This window comes from Molossus molossus, unplaced genomic scaffold (genome assembly GCF_014108415.1).
Source record: "Molossus molossus isolate mMolMol1 unplaced genomic scaffold, mMolMol1.p scaffold_m16_p_22, whole genome shotgun sequence".
Taxonomy (NCBI): domain Eukaryota; kingdom Metazoa; phylum Chordata; class Mammalia; order Chiroptera; family Molossidae; genus Molossus; species Molossus molossus.
The window spans coordinates 26,125,908-26,150,304 of NW_023425358.1; the positions used below are offsets into that span (position 1 = coordinate 26,125,908).

A 24,397-nucleotide genomic window follows, 5' to 3' on the forward strand; every position below is an offset into this window, starting at 1 on the left:
TGAGTTCAGCCTCTGCCAGTCCTAGAGGAATAAGTTACACAGGCCTCCAGATCCGCTCCGGGCCTCAGGACCTGTCCACTCGAGGCTGCGGCAGATGTTTCATCCAAGAAGAATAAATTAAAGGGCCGTCCTTCCCACCAGGGTGTTTCCATGGTCACCAAGGTGTCCCCGAGTGGGCTGCAGGTCGTGGATGGAGGCCTCAGGTCTCGGAGGAGCGTCAGGGAGTGGGGGAGGTCAGGATGCGTGTCCCCTCTCCTCTGTCCTGACCTGGGAGGCCCCACAGGCTTCCTGTGGAGGTGGGGGGGACATGGGGGACAACAGCCCCCCCAGGGGTTCAGAGGCCTGTGGAGGGTGAGGGGCCCTTCCTCCAGGAGCACCTGGCTCGGTCAGCTCTCTGCCCAGGTCCAGGTTCTGGGCCAGGCGAGGCCATCGGCTCAAAGCAGGGCTATGGGCTTGTTCCCTGGGGCACCCAGGTACTGCGAGGAGGAGGCGGCGGCTGACGTGGCCACACTGTCCGGGGTGGAGTACGCAGTGTACAGCCCCGTCACCTGCAAGTCTGGGAAGGGCTGATCGCCGTTGCCAGAGACGGGGGTCAGGCCCGAGGCCCCCAGCTCACAGCCGAGCGGGGAGTCTCCAAAGGCCCCCAGCGTATCCAGGCCGAAGCCCTCGTCCTTCATCTCCTCCCAGAGGTTTCCTGTCAAAGACAAAAGCAGAGGTGGGCCAGCTTCACGTCAGACAGACCCAGGTCCGAATCATGAGCCGTTTCAGAAACCTGAACGCCCCTCGTTCACTCCTTCATTCGTTCCTACGTATCGGGATGACCCTGTGTCAGGCAGCAGGTCAGTGTGACCCAGCATGAGGCTGGCGCATGTCACTTGAAGCAGTTACTGATCGAGTGTTTGGGGTTAGACGCACCTGGGCTGAGCCTGGCTCAGCCGCTCTCGCCAGGCGACCTCGGGCCTCTGGGCCTCCCTTCCTCCCTGGCAGAGCAGGGATAGGAGTGGCAGTGGCCTCACGGGTCTTTGTGGGGTGAACGGGGATGCCACCTGTGAATGCTTGGCAAGAGGCCTGGCACAGAGCAAGCGCTCATTAAACCCTTGATGTCGCTTGTTATTATAGGTGGCTGGGGAGTGTGCTGAAGGATGAGCTGGGGGTAAAAGCAGAGGGTCCTCCTGTCTTTCTGGCCCCACCCCCAGCTCCGCCCCTCCCCCTTCTGTTCCCATCACCCATTCGACAGCCTCACCCTGCAGAGCAAAGTCCATGATGCTGGGGTCCAGGGCATCCACCTCGGTGCTCATGTCGGTGCTGATGTTGATGAAGTCCACAGCAGCCCTTCCCATGGCCGGGTGGGGGAGGGGGCTGGGGCTCAGGTCCGGCAGGGCGTGTAGGGGTGGGGTCTGGGCGGGGGCGGGAGAGTCTGGGGCAAGATGTGCCTGGGGCTGGACCTGGTGGTGCAGGGGGACTGACTGCAGGGACAGAGTCATCAGTGGCTGGGGTGGCAGCTGGGAGACGGCCAGGCAGCCACGGGCCATGGCCACCGTGGTGGCGTGGGTCAGCACCGGGGCCTCCTGCTCTCCCGGTCTGCCAGGGCGTCGGCAGCCTTCGGGCCGGTCCGAGATCAGCTTGTCTAGCTCCTCTGCAGGCAAGTGGGAGAGGTCACTTAGAAGCCACTGGGCAGTGCCAGGGCTCCAGCATCACCACCGGTGTGACCTTAGCCACCTTTTGGACTCTGTGGACCTCAGTCTCTTCGTCTGTGAAATGGCATCATAGACTATAGAGGGCTACTGTGGAAATGTAGTGAAATCACAAACGGTGTAGGAACTTTGAGGACTGAGAGGAGCCCCAGGTAATAATAGTGGCTCCTGTCAAGGGGACAGTGCCTTACAGGGTAGCCCTGTAACTAGGACTTCACTTGAACCTCATGACGGCCCTGCAAGAGGGAGGTAAGGCAGGGGTTACAAGTCCCATGAGGCTGGGACACAATTAACACGCACGGGGCCCTAGCCCCCCTGCTCCTAAAGAGACATTCAGAGGTGTTGCTGTGGGTTCAGTCGGCTCCTGCTTACTGCTGTTGGAGTAAGAGGCTGAATTACTCTCCAGTTCTTTTTTATTGTTGGCTCGTATCTCGTGGACTATAACACACTTTGAGACCAGACCACTAGGGCCCCAAGGTCTATTTGGGTTGCACCCATTTTAGAAATGAGAACACTTAGCCCTGGCCAGCGGGGCTCCGTGGTTAGGGCGTCAGCCTGCTCACCGAAGGGTGGAGGGTTCGATTCCCAGTCAGGGCACATGCGAGAGGCAACCAATTGACGTGCCTCTCTCACATCAATGTTTCTCTCTCTCTGTCCCCCTCCCTCCCTCCCTCCCTTCTACTCTTTCTAAAAATCAGTAAAAAATATCCTCTGGTGAGGATTAACAAAAAGAAAGAAAAAGAAAGGGAGAGAAAGAAAGCAAGGAAAGGAAAAAAAGGGGAAGGGGAAGGGGGAGGGGAAGGGGGAGGGGAAGGGGAGGGGTGGGGGAGGGGGAAGTGGTGGGGAGGGGTGGGGGAGGGGAAGAGAGAGAGAGAGAAACATCGAAGTGAGAGAGACACATCAACTGGTTGCCACCTGCACAACCCCAGCCGGTGCCAGGGATGAACCACACTGAGGTACGTGCCCTTGACCGGAACTGAACCCAGGACTCTTTGGCCTGCGGGCCCACACTCTAACTGCTGAGCCAAACTGGCCAGCGCTACACTTCTTAATTTACAAAGAAGCAGATGCAATATTTTTTTTAATATAAAAGAAATTCATGAATAGGGTAGACAATTTGGAAAATACAGAAACATGAAGAATCTAAAAATTATCAGTGCTCTCTATTCACAGTAAAGATTTTGGTATATTTCTTCCAGCCTCTCTCTCTCTCTAAATTTAAATTCTTTTTTCTTTATTGATTTTGTTGCAAGAGAAAGTGAAAGGAAGAGAAAGAGAGAAACATTGATGGAGAGAACATCAATTGGCCGCCTCCTACATGCCCCCCACTGGGGATTGGACCCACAACCTAGGCATGTGCTCTGACCGGGAATCGAACCGGTGACCTCCTGGTGCACGGGTCAACGCTCAACCACCAAGCAACCTGGGCTGGACAACTCTCTCTATATATTTAGATAGATATAGATATACAGACGTGTGTGTGCGCACACATACATACAAGTACATGGAAATGAGTGCGGAGATATGCACACATGTTTATATATACACATACACACGTAGCTTTGATTTCTTCAGCATAAGTTGCTGGAACTGGAACAGCCGGACCGCTAACTGGGTCCAGTTGAGAGGGTTTTGATCTATTCTTTGCCCTGGAAAAGCGGAACAACTCCCACCCCACCTCGGGCGTGTGCGGGCCTGCTTCTCCCCCCCGGCCCACGCGCTGTTAGCGTGTCTGCTGGGGAAGGTGAGAAGGGGTGCTGTCCCAAGCTTGCTAGGCCAGCATTCCTGGGTGACAACTAGGGACTGCTCAGTGAGATTCACCAGCTTCTCACGTTTTCAACCCCCAGCTGAGCAGCCGCGGGGAGGGTGGGGACGGCAGGTGTTTCCCGGGAGGGGGGAGGGAAGTCCCCAGGCGCCCTGTCGCGGCCGCGGGGGGCTGGGACCTGCTGGCGGTGTGGGGGTGCCAGCGCGGGCCCAGGCCTCACCGGGGTTGGCCATGCTCCGGTGGATGGCGGCCAGGTCCTTCCTTTTCCACTTGTGCATCTCCTCCTCCATCTTGTCGATGCGGGCCAGGTTCAGGGCCCACAGGCAGCCCTTGCGGGAGGACCCGCTCATCTTGTTCTCCACCTTCTCGAAGCACTTGTTCAGGGACAGGTTGTGCCGTACTGAGTTCTTCCAGCCGTCGGGCGCCGTCTATGGGAGAAGTGGGCACCCAGGAGACCCCTCCAGACCTCCCTCTGGACCCTGCCTCTCCAGGAGGACCCCACGCTCTGGCCTAGAGCGGCAGGGTGCAGTGGGGGCAGGGGTGACAGTGTCCAACTCAACCTTCAGTTGGGAGGACACGAGAGAGAGTGGTGGGGACTGCGGCAAACTGGAGGGTCCGTGCCCTGATTAAAGGGGCAGCTCCAGGTCAGCTCCGGCCATTGGTTATGACACGAGAACAAGGCCCAAGGCTGCTGGATTTTCCACTCTGTCCCTCCCACCCAGGAAGCAAGCCAGCGAGATGATGCTAAGACATGGATGACTGGTCAAGTGTATCACATTCCAGTCATTTTTAAATGCTCCTACTTTATTGTTAGGTAATCAGATACTGTAATGCACCTCATACCCTACCCTATTCTCTCTCTCTCTCCCTCCCCCTTTCCCCCTTCACACACACACACACACACACACACACACACACACACACACACAACACTATGCTACAGTATTTCTGCTAAGGACACTGTCCAGGTCAGGGACCCCACAGCTTGGTACATTCTGACCTTCTGCTCCTTTTTTTGGCTTTGATGCCGACAAGGATAACATTACTAATGGCCAACCACGTGCCAGGAGCTGCCAGGCCCCTTACATGCTGAATCCTCACTAACCTATTATTCTCCCCATGTTACAGGTGAGGAAACGGAGGCTCAGAGAGGCAAAGACTCTGGCCAGGTTTGTGTTTTGCATCATTATATTTGACTGAGTCTGTGCTGAATAACTAGGTTGACCCCGCCAGCTTTGCCCCTGGGATGCCTAGCGAACTCCTCTTCATCCCTCAGAGCCCAGCTCAAATACTTCCTCTCTTTCTGGATTTTTCTGCCCGTGTCTGTGTATGCACACACGCACAGGTCTACAGACGGAACGGGGGCCCTAAAAGGGTGGCTCATTCGGCTCAGGGACATTTCTGGGCAGACAGGGGTAGGGAGCTGTCAAGGAAGCTCTGGCAGCCCCGCCCTGGGCTCTGGCTCCTCACCTTGAAGTAGGGGAAGTGCTCCTTCATGAAGCTGTAGATCTCGCTCACGGGCAGGCTGCCCGTCTTGCTGTTCTTGAGGGCCATGGCAATCAGACAGCTGGGGGTAAAGGGGGGCAGGCCAGGCATGGAGGCAGCTCAGGCTGACAGCCTAAGGTTCCCTCTGCCAGGAAGCCTGCCCTGCTTGACCCCACTGGTACCAGCCCCGACACTCATACGCTCTTAGCTACAGATGCCTTCTCGTGGCCCTGCATCTTCCCAGCCCCTGCCCTTTGCCTTGACCCTGAGCCCAGACATTGGTACCGATTTGAGAAACCTCCTTCTTCCTCTCTTCCCCACAATTCATGCCTATGGGCCTCTGGACTTTAACTAGGCTGTTTACTCCCCTCCCCAGATCCTGTGAGGCACACAATACTACTATTTTGATGACTTTAGACATCAGCGGGAACTGAGGCTCAGAGAGGCCAAGCCACTTCCCCAAGGCCACACAGCTTGTGAGCGACAGAGTGTAGCCCTGGGCCCAGTTCTGGAGTGGATTCTCAACCCTGGGGGCTGACTGACCACATGATGGTTCCTCCCGAGAGCATATCACACCTGGGGGTCCCCCAGTCCCCAAACCTCCCCCTTGGAATCTGGCCATCACATCCAACTATCTGCGGCGCCCCAAAGCCATCCTCCCCCCTCTCTTCCTCGAGCCTCCCTCAGCCACTGCCCACCCTGGACTCACCTGTATGAGTAGATGGGCTTGGGGTAGTGTTTGGGGTGCAGCTCCTGAGATGAACGCACAGCCATGTGGGGCTGGGGGTAGGGAGGTCGAGCCCCAAATGGGGAGCCATAGAGGCCCACAGGAGGGCACTTCCCGCAGACAGGGACAGGGGACAGGTAGCAGAGAGAGAAGGCGAGAGAGAACATAAGTCACTCACATAACCCACCCCACCCCAGTCTAGACAAGCAAGCTGAGATGTGGGGCTGACAACCCCAGGAGACGGTCTGGTCTCCACCCACAGCAGGGTTTTAGGGAGAACTGAAGGAAGGACCCCATGACCTGGACTCAGTAGAGAATGTTATCCGCATGTTCCAGGTGAGTAAACTGAGGCACAGAGGGGTCCCTGGCCAGTCGAAGTCAGGGGTGTCTGCTCCTGAGTCCAGGGCCCCTCCGAGCCCCTGGTACCTGCGGGGTGCCCGGGGCGAGCGGGAACTGAGCTGGGGAAGTTGGAGAGTACATCTGTGGTGGGCCCTGCAGGCTGGAGGAGGACTGGCCCCCCACAGGGAACGGGTTCATCTGCTGGGGCAGGGAGAGGAGGAGACAGAGGGTCAGAGTGACAGAAGAGACCCCAGACCTGCAAGACACCACTTTGCTCCCCAGCCCACGCGGCAGCACTCACGCCGGCTCTGTGGCTCGCCATGGGGCCCAGGCCCAGCACGCCTGGGGCGGCCATGCCCATCGGGCCATGGAGCAGGGGCCCTGGGGTGGCTCCCACATGGAGGTCAGCCACCCCAGCCAAGGAACCTGCAAGAGGGAAACAGAGAGACACCGTTGAGCTGGAGGAACTGTGACCTTGGGCAGGGACATCCCATCCCTCGGGCACCTCCAGCGGATAGGGGTGGGCACATAGTAGGTCCTTGGCAAATCACTTTCCTGGGGTGTTGTTATGAAGAGTGGCTTCCTACCGGCTGTGTAACCTTGGGCCAGCCTCAGTTTCCCCTTTGTACAGCCTCATCTGTACAATGAGGCTACTGACATTACCTACGTATGTTCTTGTGAGGGATAAGTGAGATAATGTCTATAAAGTACTTAGCACACTGCTGGGCCCGTGATAATATCTTAGTAAATATGAGTCACAAATAATAATCGTGGTAATGATGACGTGATTAATACCTTGGCTCCTGTCCTTCATGAAGCTAAAACATCCATTCATTGTTCATCTCTCTTCCTCCAAAGCATGCCTTGGTTCCCCAGTGCCTCTAGGTTTAGGTCCAGATGTTTTGTGCCTCCTTGCCCCTTTGCCAAGCCCTGCTCCTCTGCCAAGGATTAGCTCAGGAATAGCAGGTGTACAGGCACCCCCATCCTGTGCTGGGCCTGCAGGCATTGCTAATCTATCACAGATTTGCAGTGCACCAGCCTGATTTTAGGCAGCTGCCTCCAATCAAGCAAAGTTGACCCGCAAGGTGATCCTGCCCCGGGGCTATTTCTTCCGGGAAGCCTCTGGGACCCTCCGCTCCATGAGAACCGGGACCACATGTGTGTGTCTCAGTGCTCCAAACACAGTGACAGGCACACGGGAGGCAGGGGCAGCACAGTGAAGGAAGGGGTTGCCCCATGTTCACTGACCCTTTGCTGAACACCTACTGTGTGCAAGGTACTTACTTCACTGAATCCTCACAACACCCCATGAGGACAGTTCTGTTACCCTTTTGTCACAGGCGAGGAAACAGGTCTGAGGGAACAGGCCCTAGGTCACACAACTGTCCCCTCAGGGGTTCTGCATCACGGGTTGACAAACAAGGACCAGCAGGCCAAATCCGGCCCACAGCGTGCTTTTGTGAATAAAGTTTTACTGGCACACAAGCACATCCATCCATTTACATATTGCCTGTGGCTGGTTCTGCACTGCAATGGCCAGACGGCCTATAGAGTCTAAAATATTTACTACCTGCTCCTTTTCAGAAAAAGTTTGCTGACCTTTGCTACAGATGTTTTGGCCAAGAACAATTTGTCCAATGAAAGAAATACTCCTAGACTCTCACTTTTCAACTATTAATACTTTTAATGCACTGTGATGATTGCTTTTGTTGATTGTTTCTGTCCAACACTTTCTGTGTCTCTAGGCAGTTAAAACACTTGTTATTATAATGGCAACTGCAGTAGCTGCTGTTTATTGAGCACCTACTGTGTGTCAGGCCTTGTGCTCAGCACTTTCTAGGTATTCTCTTTTAACCTCTAGATGGGGTCAGTAAACGTCTATAAAGGGTCAGATAGCAAATCTTTTAGACTTTGCCAAGCACACTGTTCTGTCCTCTTTGGTATTTTTACAACCCTTGAGAAATGTAAAAACCATTCTTAACACAAAGGCTATACAAAAACAGGCCATAGACTGCCTTTGGCCCGCGGGCCATAGTTTGCAGACTTCTCCAGATGATAGGGGCAGGTCGGACTAGTCTTCACTGAAACGGAGCTCGTTCGGGGTCTGGCACGTAGAGGTGAGCAAATGAATGAATCACATCCTCTGGCGAAGACAGGACTCGTCACATGGCACAGATGTAGGGACTGAAGCCCAGAGAGAAAATGGCCTGGCCATGGCCACACAGCTGGTGGGTGGCATTTCTAGGTGTCACCCCTCCCTTGTACCACCCTCACAAGGTCCCACCTTGCCCCTGAGCCTACCTGGGTGTGGGTGTGGCGCATTGGGGCCACCCAGGTTCACGCGGCCACTTGCCATCTGCTGTAGCCGAGGCACGTCCACAGCTGTGAGCCACGACAGTGACTGCAGGTCCCCAGGAAGGTCCTCATCGCTGGTGGTGGCCAGGAGCCTGCAGGGAGGGGCAGGAGCTCGGGAGGGGCGGGGAGCTCAAGCCAGCTCCAGGGGGCTTCCCTACCTCTGGAGTCTCCCCCTTAGCCCCTGACCACCCAAGCCACCCCCACCCTTCAACCTGCCCATCCTGGTCCCAGGATCCTCCCTTGCGTAGCCAGATCACACATCCTCACATCATTCCTCCGTTTACTCTTTTAGCGCATGCTCCTTACTCCTACCCCCAAATAATCAACACTAGTGTTTGCTGAACACTTACTGGGTGCCAAGCACCATACCAAGTCCTTCAGAGGTATTAACCATTTGACATTTCCAGTTAATCCATAAGGCAGGTATTATTATTCCCATTTCACAGGTGGGGAAACTGAGGCACTGGGGTCGGTGCTTAAAAAGCAGAGTCCCATTCAATCCCCAGAGCAACGCTGAGAGGTGGGACATGCCCATATTCCCCTCTTACAGGTGGGGACACTGAGGCTCAGAGCACCGAGTCACTAGGCCAAGGCCACACGGAACAGGAAGTGGTGGGTGGAACTCAGGCCACGTGGCCTGAAGCCCGGGCTCTTCGCCGCGACTTCAGGCAGTGCCCGGAGGCTCCGGGTAGGACCCGTGGCCCCCAGCCCTTAACAGATTCCTGAGCAGAAACAGCACTTTCCAGGGAAGGAACAAGGCTGCCCATCGAGGATGCCAATTTGCCAGCACGGGGCCCCACATCAGTAGCTGCCCACGCGCCTGCCACCCTGCAGACCACGGTCTGTCTGGTTTGTTGCCCTGAGGTCCATGGTCCAAATTCTAAGCCTCGGAGCCTCACAGAGCTGGAGAGGGAGAGAGAAAGAAGAAACGCAGCCTCTGCTTTTCTGTGCCTGACCGTGGACCGAGGGGCATCCGCTTCCGCCCTCCTGCCACCTGTGGGGCCACCTCAGTCTGGTGTTCCCTGTCTTCCCATCTCTCCTGCTCTCCCTCTCCTTGTGTTTTAGGGCCACAATTAGCGTTGCCATGGCCACTGCTGCTCAGTTGTCGCAGGGCCTGGGCCCTCCGCCCACCAAGCTGGCATCAGGTGACCACTCAGCTGCCCCGGCGATTGGCTGCCTTGCAGGAAAACAGGGCCTGGAAATGATTTGAAAACTCGGCCAGCCTGTGTCACAGCAGCAGTTGGCCCGGCTGCTGTCCCCCTGCAGCCCATTGTGTGACGAACGACTGTTGCCCCCGTGGCACGTGGCCCCCATTGTCCTGGGGTCTCAATGCAATTGTTTCTGTGCCCCCCCACAGCTGCCGCCCCTTCAGCCCCCCATGTAACTCATCTGGTCGAGTGACAGCCAGGGCCCAGGGCTGGGTGATGCCATCTGTCCCCTCGGGCCCCTGGAGACCATGGAGTGAGGCTAAGAGAGAGCCTGGTGTGCCACCTGCTGTCAGGAATGCCCAAGGCCAGCCAACCTCCCAGCATCTGGTGGTGCGAGCCCCACTCCTGCTCAGTAACCTGCTGTAGCTCCCACTGCCCTCACCGCTCTGCCTGGTGCTGGGGCCACGCCCAGAAGTGGAGGTGAAGTGACTGCTGGCAGGTTTCTCAAGGTGGGGGCCCCATCAGAGCCCCGGATGGCAATGGGGTGGCTTGTAAACAAACCAAGGTCCTGGGCACCACTGTGGAACAAATCTCATAGGCAGTACCCATGGTGGTTAAGGGCTTGGGCTCTGGGTTCTAATCCTGGTCTCCACTTACCGGTGTGCCCTTGGGTCACTGACTTAACCTCTCTGAGCCTCAGCTTTTCATCTGTGAAATGGGAATAAATAGTTCCTCTCTCCCAGGGTGTTGTGAGGATTAAATGTTAGTGCACATAAAGCACTTGGAACAGTGTCATTAGCTGTCATTAATGTTAATATCAATAGTAATGTTCATGGTAGGCTCAGGTCCTCAGGGGATTGGAAGAACTTCGAAGGTTTGGGCTCTGATGCTGGGCTACCTCTAGTGGCTAACATTTATTGAGTACTTCTTGTATGCCAGACCCTGGGCCACATGCTTCGACCACTGTGCAGAGAGAAACAGCCCTGAGCAGCCCCGTGAACGCTCTGAGCTGGTTTCCTCAGAGTGAGGACCACACGCGGGCCGTGCACGGCTGACCCATCACAGCGGCTGTGTGGGCGGTGCTGTCCTGATTTCTCCTCGCTCTGCGTGGGCCCCCCAGGCTCCCCATGCCGTCAGCCCCACCCCCAACACGTGAGGTGCAGCAGCCGTCGGAGTCCGTCCGTCCGCCGTCACTGACACGGCCCCCACCACACTGCCGCGGCTGGCGCCCTGCTGGGAACACCATTGTGCTTCCTTTCGCCACTCAAACCTGCCCGTCTGAAGGCTACTTCAAAGTCTGTCCTCTGTCCTCTTGATGCCAAAGTCCCCTCAGGCTTTACCGGACCCCACCTCATTTCAGCCACGGGGAAACGGAGGCTGGCGGGAGGGAAGCAGTTTGTCTGAATTTCACAGACCAGACAGGACCAGCCTGGGGCTCCGGGCTCCCCGTGTGGGCCCTCCCAGCCCCGGAATCTCTGGGAGTCTTCGGCACCCAGCCCCGGGCTCGGGACGCCCTGCGTGCTGACAGCTCACCGGGGCCATCTCTCTGCCCTTCCCTGCCGCCGGCCTCCCTGAGGCCTGGCCCCGAGCCCGCCGTCCCGTGTCCCCACACACAGCGCCTGCGTGTCTGCGCGGGGGACCCAAGCCACAAGGTGGAGAGTGGCAAGGACGCCATGTGCAGCACCTCGAGTGCCCGTAGAGCCATCCTGTCTCCTCGAGCTCCTGCCACAGCCTCAGGAGAGGGACAGGGCTGTGCAGCCCCACTTCACAGACGGGAAAGCTGAGGCCAGACCGATGAAGGCAAAATCGTGATCAGGACTCGAACCTGGGTCTGCCTGCTCCGATCTCAGGTTGTTCCTATGACTCCCCGGGGGAGACACCCCTGCGCTGAGTCCGGGGCTCTCAGCCAGGGCTGTGTGAACTAGCCTTTCCCCGGTGCCTAGGCCAAGGGCTAGCCCAGGCCCTGGAGTCCCGCCCGTGGGCTGTGGGGCCCGGAAAGCTGAATTTCCAAGCCTGGGGGAAGGGCAGCCCCGGGGGGTGGCAGGGGCTTGGGCACAGCTCTGTCCCTGTGAATGCGTCTCTGTGTTTTCATACGTGTGACTCTGTCTCTTTCTGTCACCGTGTCTGAGGGTCCCTGTGATGAAGCCCTGACCCCACCCTCCCTGTGTGGTGACATCAGATGTGCTTCTGGACCTTCCTGAGCCTCAGTGTCCTCGTCTGCAGAGTGGGGGTAACAACGATGGAGGCAGAGCCCACAGCAGGCTCTTCATACACACCCGCCGTCTCCCCGGGTGGGCACCCGGGGCCTCTGAGTCTCCCCTGGACCTGTCTCCATCCCACACTGTCAGTCCTAAGCCCCCCACCAGGCTGCCCGGAGCCCCCGAGTTACACCTTCTGGGGATGAGGCCAATGCCTGCACCTAAGCCCCCTCCCACGCCATGATGCCCACATGCCCAGTGCTGGGAGCCCCAGCCCCACCCACCCTCCAGCAGCTCAGGTGACTGGCCCTGCAGCCCAGGTGCACTGTCGGCCCCTGATGGGGCCAAACATGGATCCCACCTCCTCGAACACACCTCCGCTGTGCCTTCCTCCATGTCTTCTGCTCCCTCACAGAGGCCTTTCAACTTCCCTCTCTGCACCGTCAGTGTCCCCTCGCCTGAGCCCCCATTTCTCTGAGCCCCAGGGAGCACCCTGCTTGGCCACAAACCCCCACCTTCTCCTGAGCCAGGCTGAGGACCGGGCTGCACCCCCGGTCTTGGGGACCCCAGGCCTGGCAGGGAGGGAGCCAGGACAGGCGAGCCCACTGTGGGTGCAGGTAGCTCCTGATATGAAGCAGGAACCATGCACCCCGAGGGAGGAGCCGCGCCCCCAGAGCTCCACACAGCTGGGCACACAGGGGTGCTCAGTAAGCCTCACAACTGGACAAATGAGCAGACAGTCCCAGTTTCCAGATGCCCCGCCCCTATTCTCCCCAGGGCCAGGCAGGGCGCAGCCTGTGGACACGGACTGGGGTGGGCACGCCCCTGATGTGTGGCCAGCCCTGAGCTACAGTGGGTTATGTGTTTGGGCTCGTGTTAAATTCACAAGAGCCTGATCAGGCAGGTATTGTTATCACTGCCTTCCCATTTGCCAGATGGAGGCACTGAGGCCAGGGAGGACACAGGCTTGCCCAGGAGACCCCAGCCACAGGCAGGGTTAATTATAGCCCCACTGTCCCTTCCGCTGCCCTACAAGGGGTGGTCGAAGGTCTATGTTCTGTGAATCCAGACAACCCTAGCACGGTGCCAGCCCGTAGGTAGCCACCAGCTACACGTGGTTATTTATTATTATTTTGTTTTATCCTCACCCGAGGACACTTTTGTATTTATCTTGAGATAGATTTTTAATTTTTTATCTATCTATCTATCTATCTATCTATCTATCTATCTATCTATCACCTACCTACCTATTTATTTTATCCTCACCTGAGGACATTTCTGCATTCATCTTCAGATAGAGTGAGGGAGAGAGGGAGGAAGAGAGAGAGAGAAACCTCGACGCGAGAGAGACACACCAACTGGCCACCACCCACACAACCCCAACCGGGGCCAGGGACAAACTGCAACCAAGGTACGTGCCCTTAGCAGGAACCGAACCTGGGACCCTCTGGTCCGCGGGCTGACGCTCTAACCACGGAGCCAAACCAGCCAGGGCACATGTGGTTATTTAAATTCACTAAAATTACAATTACAGACTCGGCCCTGGCCGATTTGGCTCAGTGGTTAGGCATCAGCCCACAGACAGAAAAGTCTCGGGTTTAATTCTCAATCAAGGGCATGTACCTGGGTTGCAATTTCAATCCCCGGCCCAGGTCCGGGATGGGCAGGAGGCAACTGATTGATGTGTCTCTCTCACATCGATGTTTCTGTCTCTCTCTCCCTCCCTATCGATAGAAAAATATTGTTGGGTGAGGACTAACAACAGAAAGAAAGAAAGAAAGAAAGAAAGAAAGAAAGAAAGAAAGAAAGAAAGAAAGAAAGAAAGAAAGAAAGAAAGAAAGAGAGAGTACAGCCTCAGCTTCTGCCTCACACCAGCCACAGTCCAAGTACTCAGTGGCCACGCAGGACAGTGGCTGCCACTGTGGACAGTGGAGAAAGTTCTGCCAAGTGGCAATGGTTTGGATCATTCTTTTCAGTCTTAATGGAATAATCCGTGGTGTGTCTACATTGCCTTATCACAAGTAAATATCTGAATTAGGTTTGGACATTTCAGGAGCTGATTTCACCGGATTTTGAGTTTTTGTATGTTTCCTTGTTAATGAGTTCCCCGGCCCACCCCCGCCAGTGACGGCGTGACAGGGAAGGACTCCAAGACGGGAGCTGTGTGCTGAGGTGACACACAAGGTAGTGAGCTCTCTGTCCCAGGGGCATGCAAGCAGGAGCTGAGGGACCTGTCAGGCGCCTGTTGGGTGAAAGATGAGCCCAAGCAGCCTCCAAGGTCCCTTTTCACACAAAGACCCTGTGGCCCTTGGCAGTAGCCTGCAGGTAAAGCCCCTAATTGCATTGCTAGTCTTCTCATCCCGAGCAAGCCCCTTTCCCTCTCGAGGCCTCAGTTTCCCCACTGGTAAAGCAGAGGTCCCCTCCGGGCACCCCTGGCGCTGGGGCTCTAGGGAGGCAGAGTAGCACAATGGTTGGAAGCAGGCATGGGCCCCAAGGCAGGCGGGCCTGGGCCTGAACTCTCCCTGGCTGGGAGACCTGGGAACGCCTTCCCTGGGCCTCAGTCTTCCCGTGTACGAAATGGGAATAAGAACGGCCCCTACACTAACGTGGCTGCTGACAGCGTGGTAACTGTTCACGAACAGTTCGGCGAGGCACCCAGTCTTCTGCTGAGAAAGCAGGTTAAACTGTTAGCTCAGGGTTTCAAGAGTGACCCCCGACAATGTGCTTTTCATACCAAGTAGGGGATTTGTCACAGACGGGGGTTCTCATCAGTGAGCAGACAGCTTGTTGGGCAAAAGAAAAGAAAAAGACCTATCTGGTACTCGGAGTTCCCTCCTGAGTTCAGTAGTTCGCCTACAGCTCCCCACTCCACACTGGGGGGCACTACTTTCTTTCCAAAGCCCTGCCATATCCATCTTTTCCTTATTAAAACACACACACACACACACATATGCTCACACACATACACACAAACACACACACATATGCTCACACACATACACACATACACAAACACACATACATACATATACACACAAACACACACATATGCTCACACATATATACACATACACAAACACACATATACACAAACACACATACACACTCACACATGTATACACACTCACACAAACACACACACATATACACACATACATACATATACACACAAACACACATACACACACACATACACACTCACACATGTACACACACATACACATACACATATACACAAACAATCACAAACACACACATACATACATACACACACACACACAGACCCCTATGGGCCATCATCACCCCCTTTCACAGACAGGAAGGGTGAGGTCGAGCCAGGTGAACGTGCTTCTGCAGCCTCCAGCAGCAGCCCCAGGTACCTGCCTCTCCCCACCAGGAATGCAAGGGGCTGAGCCCCTTCATCTCTGTGGGGCTGCCCCTGGGACCCATGACCTGCAGGGCCACCCTGGGTGGGGACTATGGAAGTGGGCAGCCCACCTCTGCCAGGAAATGGGGGAAGCTGAAGGGTACAACCCCATTCTGAAGGGGTCGGAGCATGGAGAGTCCTAGTTGGAGGGCAGAGCCTGGTTAGGAGCGAGGTGGCACCCTAGGAAAATCAACACCAGAGTAACATCATCCCCATCGGAACCAGCCGGCATTTCCCAAGGGCTCCCCGTGTGCTTATCACGACGTTTCCTGTGTGCCCTGCTGGGTTTTGCTCAGAAGGTTCTGGGATCATCAGAAGGCCCCGGCCCTGCACAATGCCACATTCTGAGCCCATCCCAGCCGGGGAGCCCCGCTCACATCCCCCCTCATTGCTCTTTGTGGCATTTCAGGGAAGTGGTTATGAGTGTGGGCTCTGGGGTCGGCCAGGCCGGGGTTTGAATCCCACCCAGCCACTTGGTAGCTGTGAGCCTTCTGCCATCATCTGCCTCTTTGAGCCTCAGTTTGTTCATCTGCAAAATGGGGGTGCTAACACCTATCCCATCTCCTAGGGTGTTTGTTTTCAGGACTGAATGAGACCATGCAGGGTGCCCAGCTCATCACCGAGCATTGCACAGCGGAGGTCTACATTACTGCAAACGTCCTCTGAAGAGGATGGATGCAGCATGAAGTAGCCTGTCTGACACTCAGTAAACATCTGCTTCATTCCACAAATATTTCCTGAACGTCCACTTGCCAGGCCCTGTTCTGGGAAGTAGACAAAACTCCTCTGTCCAAGGAGCTCACTTTCTAACTGACCTAGGAACATAAAGGAGAGAGAACAACCCCTCCCACCTTCCTGCTGGAACTCTAAGCTCTGCACCTTCCTCGTCTCCGGACAGCCTGTGGGGTGGCTACTTATCATACCCATTTCACAGGCGGGATGGCTGAGGCCCAGAGAGGGGACGAGATGCCCGTCAGCCATACAGCATGTCAGCAAAGGAGCTAGCATTTAAACCACCCACCCTGGAGTCTCTTCACTCAGCCACTCTGCCAGTTTGGCTGAAATAAACCAAGCTGGGGACAAGAAGGGCAAACCGTTGTCATACCATTTTTAGAAGAATCTTCTAGGTGCTTCTATGGTGACAGAGCCATGGTCGGAGGACCCTGTGTGGCCCTGGGTAAAGTAGGACACCCTTGGAATCCATGGCTGCTATCCTACACTGACCGGGGGACCAACCTGACAACGTTAATTAACAATGTCCTCAGTCAGTCATGTTGCTGGAGGAATGGAGGACAAGCCAGGGGAGCAGGGCAGTAGAGGAGAGAGCCCAGGAAGACCTGGGTTCAAGTCCTGGCTCCACTTCCAATGAGTGTCATTGGGCCGGTGACTCAATGTCTTTGAGCCTCAGTTTCCTCCTGTGCAGAATAGAGATGATAACAGGGCCTGCTTCTTGGTTCAGGGTAGGTAAACCATGAGAAGAGTATATAGCAGTGTTTGACTCAAGTGCTAGAGAAGTGTTCTGTGAAATACCCAGCAGCCAGAGTGGCCTTTCAAAAGGGACAGCAGAACCTGTCACTGTCCTTACAACCAGTCAGGGGAGTAAGAGTCCTGCTCCTTGCCATGACCTGGCCCTTGGCTCTCTCCTTCCCTTTCTTCCCTTCTTATCCCCTCTGCTCTAACAAACCTGTTTATCTTTTAGTTCCTCAAATAGTCTAAGTTCTCTGCACATGCTGTTCCTTCTGCCTGAAATGCTGTTCCATGCCCTCATTCCCGGCTAGCTCTTTCTCATGCTTCTGGTCTCAGCCTAAATGTCCCTTCCTCTGAGAGGCTCTCCCTGGCCACCCCTCAACCCTTGTGGTCCTTCATTTTGCAGTGAGGTATTCATTTATACACGCTTCCATCTTACTCTAGGAGGGCAAGGATCGGGAGCCCTGTATTTCGTTCAGCACCCAGAACAAGGCCTGGCAGCCTGTGGGTATTTATTACATACCTGCTGGATTAGAAAGGGGAAGAAAGATTCCCCATCCCAGCTCCAATATATCTTGCTTTCCCCAATCTCTATCCATTTTCTGCCCAGCTGAGATACCACTGCCCCCAGGAAGCCCTCCCAGATCAGACCAGCATCTCCCAGTCTTTCATCCCCTGGGATAATTTGTGCCATTAATGTCTACACAGAGCACAGACTCCCAAGAGCATCCATTATTTTTACTCGGGCATCTCTTCTCATCTACATCTGCCGTGTAGACACTAAACTCCTGGAAGTCAGGGACAACTTTGTCTTACACCCGAATACAGACTCAGAAAGACCAGTCCAGGGTTTCATTCTTTCACGTGACGAATATTTGTCCACCCAAGGGGAACTGGACCCCACGCCCACTGCCCTGTTTGTAAAGGGGACATGTGATGGTGTACTTGCAAAACAGCCTGGCAGGTGCCTGCGTGGGCCACACGTATTTGTGGATGGATTCGTTTCTGTGGGGATCTTCACCTACATAGCTGAAGTCTGGAGCCCACCTTGAACCCTTTATTTCCCATCTTGGGGTTCCTAAGAGTTGATATAGCAATTGAGCAGTGGAAAGGACATTGGCTGGAGGTTCAAATCCCATCTCAACCTCTTTGTAGCTGTGGGACATTGGGCAAGTCACTTCACCTCTCTGCACCTCAGTTTCCTCATCTGTAAAATGGATTAATAATAATGATTCCCACTATAGAGGGCAGATAAACTGTAAGACAGGGCCTAGCCCTGGCCGGCTTGGCTCAGTGGTTGGAGCGTCGGCCCGCGGACCAAAGAGTCATGGGTTCGATTCTGGTCAAGGGCAGGTACCTCGGTTGCCGCCAAGCCCCCGGCCCTGGTCCGGGTCATTTGGGAGGCAACCAGTCAATGTGTCTCTCTCACATTGATGTTTCTCTCTTTCTCTCCCTCCCTCCCACTCTATCTGAAGATAAGTGGAAAAATATCTTTGGGTGAGGAGTGAAAAAAAAAGACAGGGCCCAGCATACAGGAGGTGCTCAAACCATGCCTCTTTCTTCCTTGTGTTCTCTCCTCTTGCCGTGCACGGTCACTGGGAGGGCTGTGGCCAGAAAGTATTGTCACTAGGGGGTCAGATAACCACCCAGCAGTGCAGAGGCACGTCTGGCTTCCCTGGATGGTCTGGTCACCTCCACCCTGGTTACGAGAGGCAGTTTCTCCTGCCTCCCCCAGATGCGGCAAGAAACTGTTACATCACCACAAACTGTTCTTGTTTCTAACCTAACCCTTACACAAAAGGGACTAAGCATCTCACAGAGGTGTTTACTTAGCTAACATATCTTTTGTAACCGTTTCCAGGAAAAAGAAAATTAAAAGCAATTTAGCAAGGTCAGAGATTCCCAACTGGGCCAAGAGCGAGTGTAACGTGAAATGGTTATGGTAGGAATTTGGAAAAGAGAATCTTCTCTTTCTAGAACTTGGCTTAGGGTGTGTGTGTGTGTGTGTGTGTGTGTGTGTTTCTAGGGGTGGAGCCACTGGACCCTGGTGAGTGTGTGTGTGTGTGTGTGGGGGGGTGTTTCTAGGGGTGGAGCCACTGGACCCTGAGGAGGGCTAGCCCTCAGGAAAGCTGTCTGTCTTCCTTGCCCACAGTGTAGACTGGGAGGTGTTTTGGCACCGCGAGGGTGAAGGATTGTAAGGATGTTGGGATGGTCACCGCCCCTGACAGATGGAGCCCCCACACCCCCTGCAAGGAGGTTACCACTGATGGGTGGAGCCACACTGACACGGGGGTTAAACCAGCCCCATACACTGCTCAGTGGGAGGCTTGGAAGAAAGGCAGGTGGTGTTTCCCGTCCACGCGACATGATTTTGTCATCACGAGCATATAGCTTCCTGCATTTCCGTGGACGTGTTATAGCTCACGTGATATTCACCCAACCATCCATCCACCCAGTGAATATTTATTAAGCTTCTACTGTGTGCCCCGCACTGTGGCTCACAGATGAGAAAACCACCATCCAGAGAGAAGGCGTTTTGCCCAAGGTCACCTAATTTCTTGGAGGAGGGACAAAGGGTCTGGCACAGGATCATAAGGAGGACCACTGAACCGCATGGCCCTGGGAAAAGGTGAGGGTCCGAGGAGCCAGCCACCAGCCTTCTCGCACCTCTCTGATCCTCAGTTTCCCAGTCTGTAGAAGGAGGTTGTTGGACTTGACCTCTAGGATAAATTCCAGAAGTCGAGGCAGGTGGTTAAAATCTGCAGTGTGGCCGCTTCCTGAATGTGTGCCTTTGGGCACGCTGTGGCCCTGGTTGGCTGCATCCTTGTCTAGAAACTGGGATAACGCCAGCACCTCTCTCACAGTTGTCACCATAAAGATGAGATGGGATGGTGCACTTGCTAAGGAGCTTAGCAGGCGCCTGGCACACAGTAGGTGCTTAATGACTTCACTTCTCAGCACTTCTAAGAGTGGATGTCCCTCCCAGCCTTGGAGCCAAAGGGAAACCACCTAACCCTGGTTGAGCACAAGCTGTTTGCCGTTGCCCGGGAGGTCAGGGCTGCCCCAACCCCTGGCCCCTGGCCACAGTTTGCAGGCGGGGAGGCTGCTGCCAATTTGCTGTCTAGGCCCAGCCACTGACTCTCCACAGCTCCCTGGGGACAGGGCAGCGGCCTCCAGCTGTTGCCCACTCCCCTACCCCCCCAAACACAACCATTGAAAGTTAACGGCCAAACTCAGCCCCTAGGGATGGAAGACAGACGGCTTCATGGAGGGCTGCATGGGGGCTGGAGCCAGGCTGGACCAGCAGCCAGAGTGGTCCTCGGATCCATTCTCTGAAGCGCGGGAGGGGGAACGAGAAGCCCGTAAACTTCTCCAGGGCCATTATGTGGGAGGAAAACTGGGGTTTGTTGGAAGGGGCAGGGGAGTTGCTGCATGATCATAAAGACTTCCCTCCAAATGTTTCGTCCCAGGCCTGGCTAAACACCTTTTCTAGATGGAGCGCAGAACCCTCCCAGTAACTGCAAAATTTGGTTCTCTCATTGCTCCACTAACCAGATGAAGAAACTGAGGAACAGACAGGGACAGTGACTTGTCCAGGATCACATAGTCTATCCTCTTCACCAGTGGGGTTTAGGGGGTGGAGCCACAATACCCTGTGGGTGCAATAGCCTCAGGTTCAAATTCTCACTTTACCCATAATCATCTTGTGAAGCCACTTAATCTGGTTGAGGCTCGGTTTTCTCATCTGCCAAATGGGCACAATAGTGCTACTCTGGTGGAGTGGCTGTGGCACAGGTCAGAGGTCATAAAGGGTTAAGAAACCGTCAGTTATTATGATGATGATAATGTCATTCTGCCTTCTGGATATGTTAGCTGTTTGCAAGAAAACAACCCTGAATCCATGTGAATAAGAAAGGCCGGGTGCCCATTGTTCCAGGATCATACAATTGGCAAGTAGTAGCGTCAGAAACTGTTCATCTTTCGAACAACTCCATGTAGTGGGTGCTATTTCCATTCCCATTTTATGGATGAGGAAACTGAGGCTCAGAGACCTCCATGCAGCCAGAGAAGCTGGGATTCTAACTGACTCCAGAGCCCAAGCTCCGAACCCTACCCACTCCACCTGCCATTCCAGGGGTGGGCAGCATTTTTTTCTGCAAAGGGCTGTTTGGATATTTATAGCATCATTCGAGGGCCATACAAAATTATCAACTTAAAAATTAGCCTGCTATATTTGGTCAGGCTAATTTGGCGAGGCCTATGATGTTAGCTGGTATTGATTTCACAGCACTTATACGGCCCATGGGCCGGACGTTCCCCGCCCCTGGACCCTTTCAGCACTGGACGGAAACCCAGAGGTCTTTGGTTGTATGATCTTGGGAAGAGCCACTTCATTTCTTTGAGCCTCAGTTTCCCCACCTGTTCAACAGGACTCATCAGTGCAGCCTCCCTGCTGAGGTGAGTAATGGGGAGAGAAGGGCCGGCACACAGTAGGTGCTCACAAATCGCCGTGTGCCTGGCCCGTATCTGGGGTCCCTGCTCCACCCACAGCAGGCTCCCAGCAAATATCTGCTTGAATTTGTGTCTCATCCGGGTCTCAGAAAGCAGCCTCCTGATCCACAGCCCTCAGGAGGCAGCCTCCCCTAAGGGGTTCCCTACAAGGCATTGGTGGCAGATAGGGGGACATGAGGTGACAGTGTGCTCTTCTCAGGCCAGCCCCTGTCATGCTCCAACTCCTAATCTGAGCTGTTCCCCCTCAACGCATGGACATGGCACTTGCCATGGAGGTGGGGCTGGGGACCATGTCAGGCCCCCCAGGGCTCAAGGGAGAGAGACTGGGAGGGGACTCCAGGTCCTTCCTTTTTTCTTCTAATCCCTCCCATTTGCTGTGTGACCTTGGACAACCCCTTCTCCTCTCTTGGCCTCAGTTTCCCCATCTGTAAAAGAAGGGGGCAGGACTAGTTGACCCACCGAAGGGCCTTTCTAGGTCTCAGGTTTGAAGAGAAAAAGGTGAGCACCCCCCCCCACACACACACACACATACTTGTATTTCCCTTCATCCCTTCATCCTGTCTCAAGAAGTAATTTCCTTTGGCCTTAGTCTCCACCTAATTTATTCTTCAAATACATGAGACCTAGAAGGGACCTTAAGACCATCTAATTCAAGCGCATCATTTAACTGATGAGGAAATGAAGCCCAGAGAGGAAAGGGACTTGCTCCAAGTCATATAGCCAGACTTAGCCCAGGAGTTCACCCAAGGAGGATGGAAGCCAACCCCTCAAGTTTGAGGGGGGATTTCCTGGAGCACTACTGGGACCACTGGAGGGGAAGCAATAGCTGCTTTTGTCATCTTAACATTCACCAGGATGTCCAGTCTCGAACCCAGGACAGGACTTCTCTTGGAAAGGACAAAAGACCGCAGGCATTTAGTGATCCCACTGCCCCAGGCCACAAGCCCAACACCCTCAGAGACCAGCCTTGAAATCAAGACTTCCTAGCTCTCCTGCAGAATCGCAGAATTTAATGTAGCAATAGTTTTCAAGAGCCATAAACAGCACATATACACTTTAAACAATTGCAAAATATATCAGTTGTTATTGTTGAAGCCCTCACCTGTATTCCTGTGGAGAGGGGTGATGATTTTGCCCTGAGTTTCGAATAATTCCTGACATTATGGATGAGATGTCACTTTCTATCATCTCCTTAGAGAAAAGACAAGCAGAAAACAAAGCTGCCATGAGCAATGATGTGGACAGGGCAGAAACCCACAGTTTTCCCACAATTCAAAAGGATGGAGCTCTAACAACCAATAGTATACTGAAGAAGAAGGAGAACAAGGGGGAGGAGGAGGAGGAAGAGAGGAAGAGACGGAGGAAAGAAGAAAGGGAAAAAAAAATACTAGAGGATTGCTGGGCATCACAGGTCACTTTCCCAGGGCAATTCTACAGGGTTTAAGAAGCCAATGAAGAGAATGGAATTAAATTCCAGGTTCTTTAGAATGAATGGGGGAAGGGCAGAGGAAGACTCTAGAATCTAAAAGTCAAGACTTGGACTAGCAAATTAGACATCAGAAAAACCTGATTCCCTCCCAAGCCAAATATTTTCAAGCGCAGCTCAGTTATGATTACTTGGAAAATAAAAAGCAAAAAAAAGGACATCTTAATGTGTCTTGTACGTTTCTCTGGGGGAGCAAAATTCCCACTTGCCAAAGGAATAATCCCCACATGGCTCCCGCCCTGTAAATACCTTCAGAAATGCCACATGCCCTGGTCGGAAAACCAACCTAACCCTCCACCTCTGCCACACACAAACACAGCCTTAAAAGAAAGAAAGAGAGAGAGAGAAACCTTCCCTAAATTTCTCAAACTCGAAGCCTGAAACGTAACCAGAAACCCACCAAAGACTCTCAGATCCTCCCCAAAGTCATTCAGGGATTCCCAGGAAGGAAAAAAAAAGAGCAGAATAAGGCAGCCCCCGCGCCTGGGTCTCCACCCTGGAAATGCAATGCGGAGCACTTCCCGGGAGGAGGGAGCAAAGCCGACCTTGCAAGGCGGTACCTGGAGCGGATCCTCGCGGGGCCGCCGCCACCCGCGCTCTTGGGGCGGGCGAGGATTTCCGAGGGGGACTCTCTCGCGCTCGCCCCTCGCGTTCTGCAATTTGGCCGCGGTCGCAGCAAGAACCGTTTTTAAATTTCCCTCTCTGGAGCTGTCCAGCTCAGAGCATGCGCAGTAGCCATGCGGGGCGTCTTTTCCCCTAGGGTCAGTTACAGGGCAGGGTCAAGGGGATTGCAGCGGCGTTTCCCAGCAGCAGCGAGCCTTGCACGCCCCGGGGCTCCAGGTGGGGTGGGGCGCAGGGGTAGGGACACCCCTCTTCAAACTTTGCCCACAGTGGCAACAACTGCATGCCCGCAAGCCTGCGTTGAGGAGCAGTGGGAGGGCGATTTAGGCCAAAAGAATTTAATTGCAAAAGGATTCTGGGTGCATTAAAACTTGCAATCCGTCGCTGCACAGCGGGAAGGGAGGCGGGTGGGTGGAGAGATCTGTTGCAACCCCTATTCCCCTCTAAAGTGGGGACCGGCCAAGAGGCCGAGTCGGGGCCCCAGGTAGACGCGGATTCCGGCCACCTGTCCCTTTAAGAAAGTTGCGCCCGCGCGGGCTGGCGCGCAGAGCGGGAGGGGACAACGGGGCCGGGAGCGCTCGCGCCGGGCGCCTCCACCTGCCGGGGCAGCGAGGGGGCGGGGCGGGCTGCGCGCGGTGCCCGCCGGGGGCGCCCCAGGTCCGAGCGCCGCGCCCCCTGGCCCGCGAGCGCCGCGGGGCTCGGTCGTGGCCCCGCCAGCAGCTGCGGCGGAGGCTGCGGCGCGCCGGGTCCGGAGCCGCGAGCCGAGCCAGCCGAGCCGTTGGGGGCCGCGGCCCGCCGGTGCGCCCGCGCTCCCGCCTTCCCGGCCGCCGGGCCCGCGGTGTCGGCCGCCCCGCCCCGCCCCGCAGCCGGCGCGGGAAAGGTGGCGCGGACCGAGCGCGGCGGGCGGGGCCGAGCGCGGACAAAGGTCTCCCCCGTCCCCTTAGCAGGCTTAATGAGTTTGATCCCCTGAGAAAGTTCGCATTTCCGGCCCCCTCACTTCTGAGCCTCTGTTGGAATAATTTGCCATGGTCGCAACAATAATAATAGTCATAGTCACCCTTTATTTATTTACTTATTTCTGCCGCCTCGTTTATTCTTTACACCAGCCCCTTCGGAGCTCGGATGGTCCCCTTTTTTGCAGACGGGGAAATTGAAGCGCTGAGCCCTAATGAG

General features: G+C 55.0%; 1 protein-coding gene across 1 annotated transcript; it reads right to left on the reverse strand.

Moving 5' to 3' along the window:
- Positions 1-434: 434 nt before the first annotated feature.
- On the reverse strand, positions 435-23,323 carry FOXN4 (forkhead box N4). The gene is made up of 10 exons (XM_036277105.1): positions 23,164-23,323; positions 22,220-22,308; positions 8,312-8,457; positions 6,312-6,436; positions 6,098-6,208; positions 5,654-5,781; positions 4,930-5,026; positions 3,680-3,887; positions 1,244-1,636; positions 435-694 (listed from the first exon to the last, which is right to left on the reverse strand). The coding sequence occupies exons 2-10, from the start codon at positions 22,303-22,305 to the stop codon at positions 435-437; spliced, it is 1,554 nt and encodes a 517-aa protein (XP_036132998.1). The 5' UTR covers positions 22,306-22,308; positions 23,164-23,323.
- Between the last annotated feature and the right edge of the window lie 1,074 nt (positions 23,324-24,397).

Excerpts from the sequence above, each read along its gene's own strand:
- FOXN4 (XM_036277105.1), bottom strand. The coding sequence starts at position 22,305 with ATGATAGAAAGTGACATCTCATCCATAATGTCAGGAATTATTCGAAAC. Across the intron at positions 6,209-6,311 it reads TGGCGAGCCACAGAGCCGGC|ATGAACCCGTTCCCTGTGGG; the intron begins GTGAGTGCTGCC and ends CTGCCCCAGCAG. Across the intron at positions 3,888-4,929 it reads AGCACTTCCCCTACTTCAAG|ACGGCGCCCGACGGCTGGAA; the intron begins GTGAGGAGCCAG and ends CTTCTCCCATAG.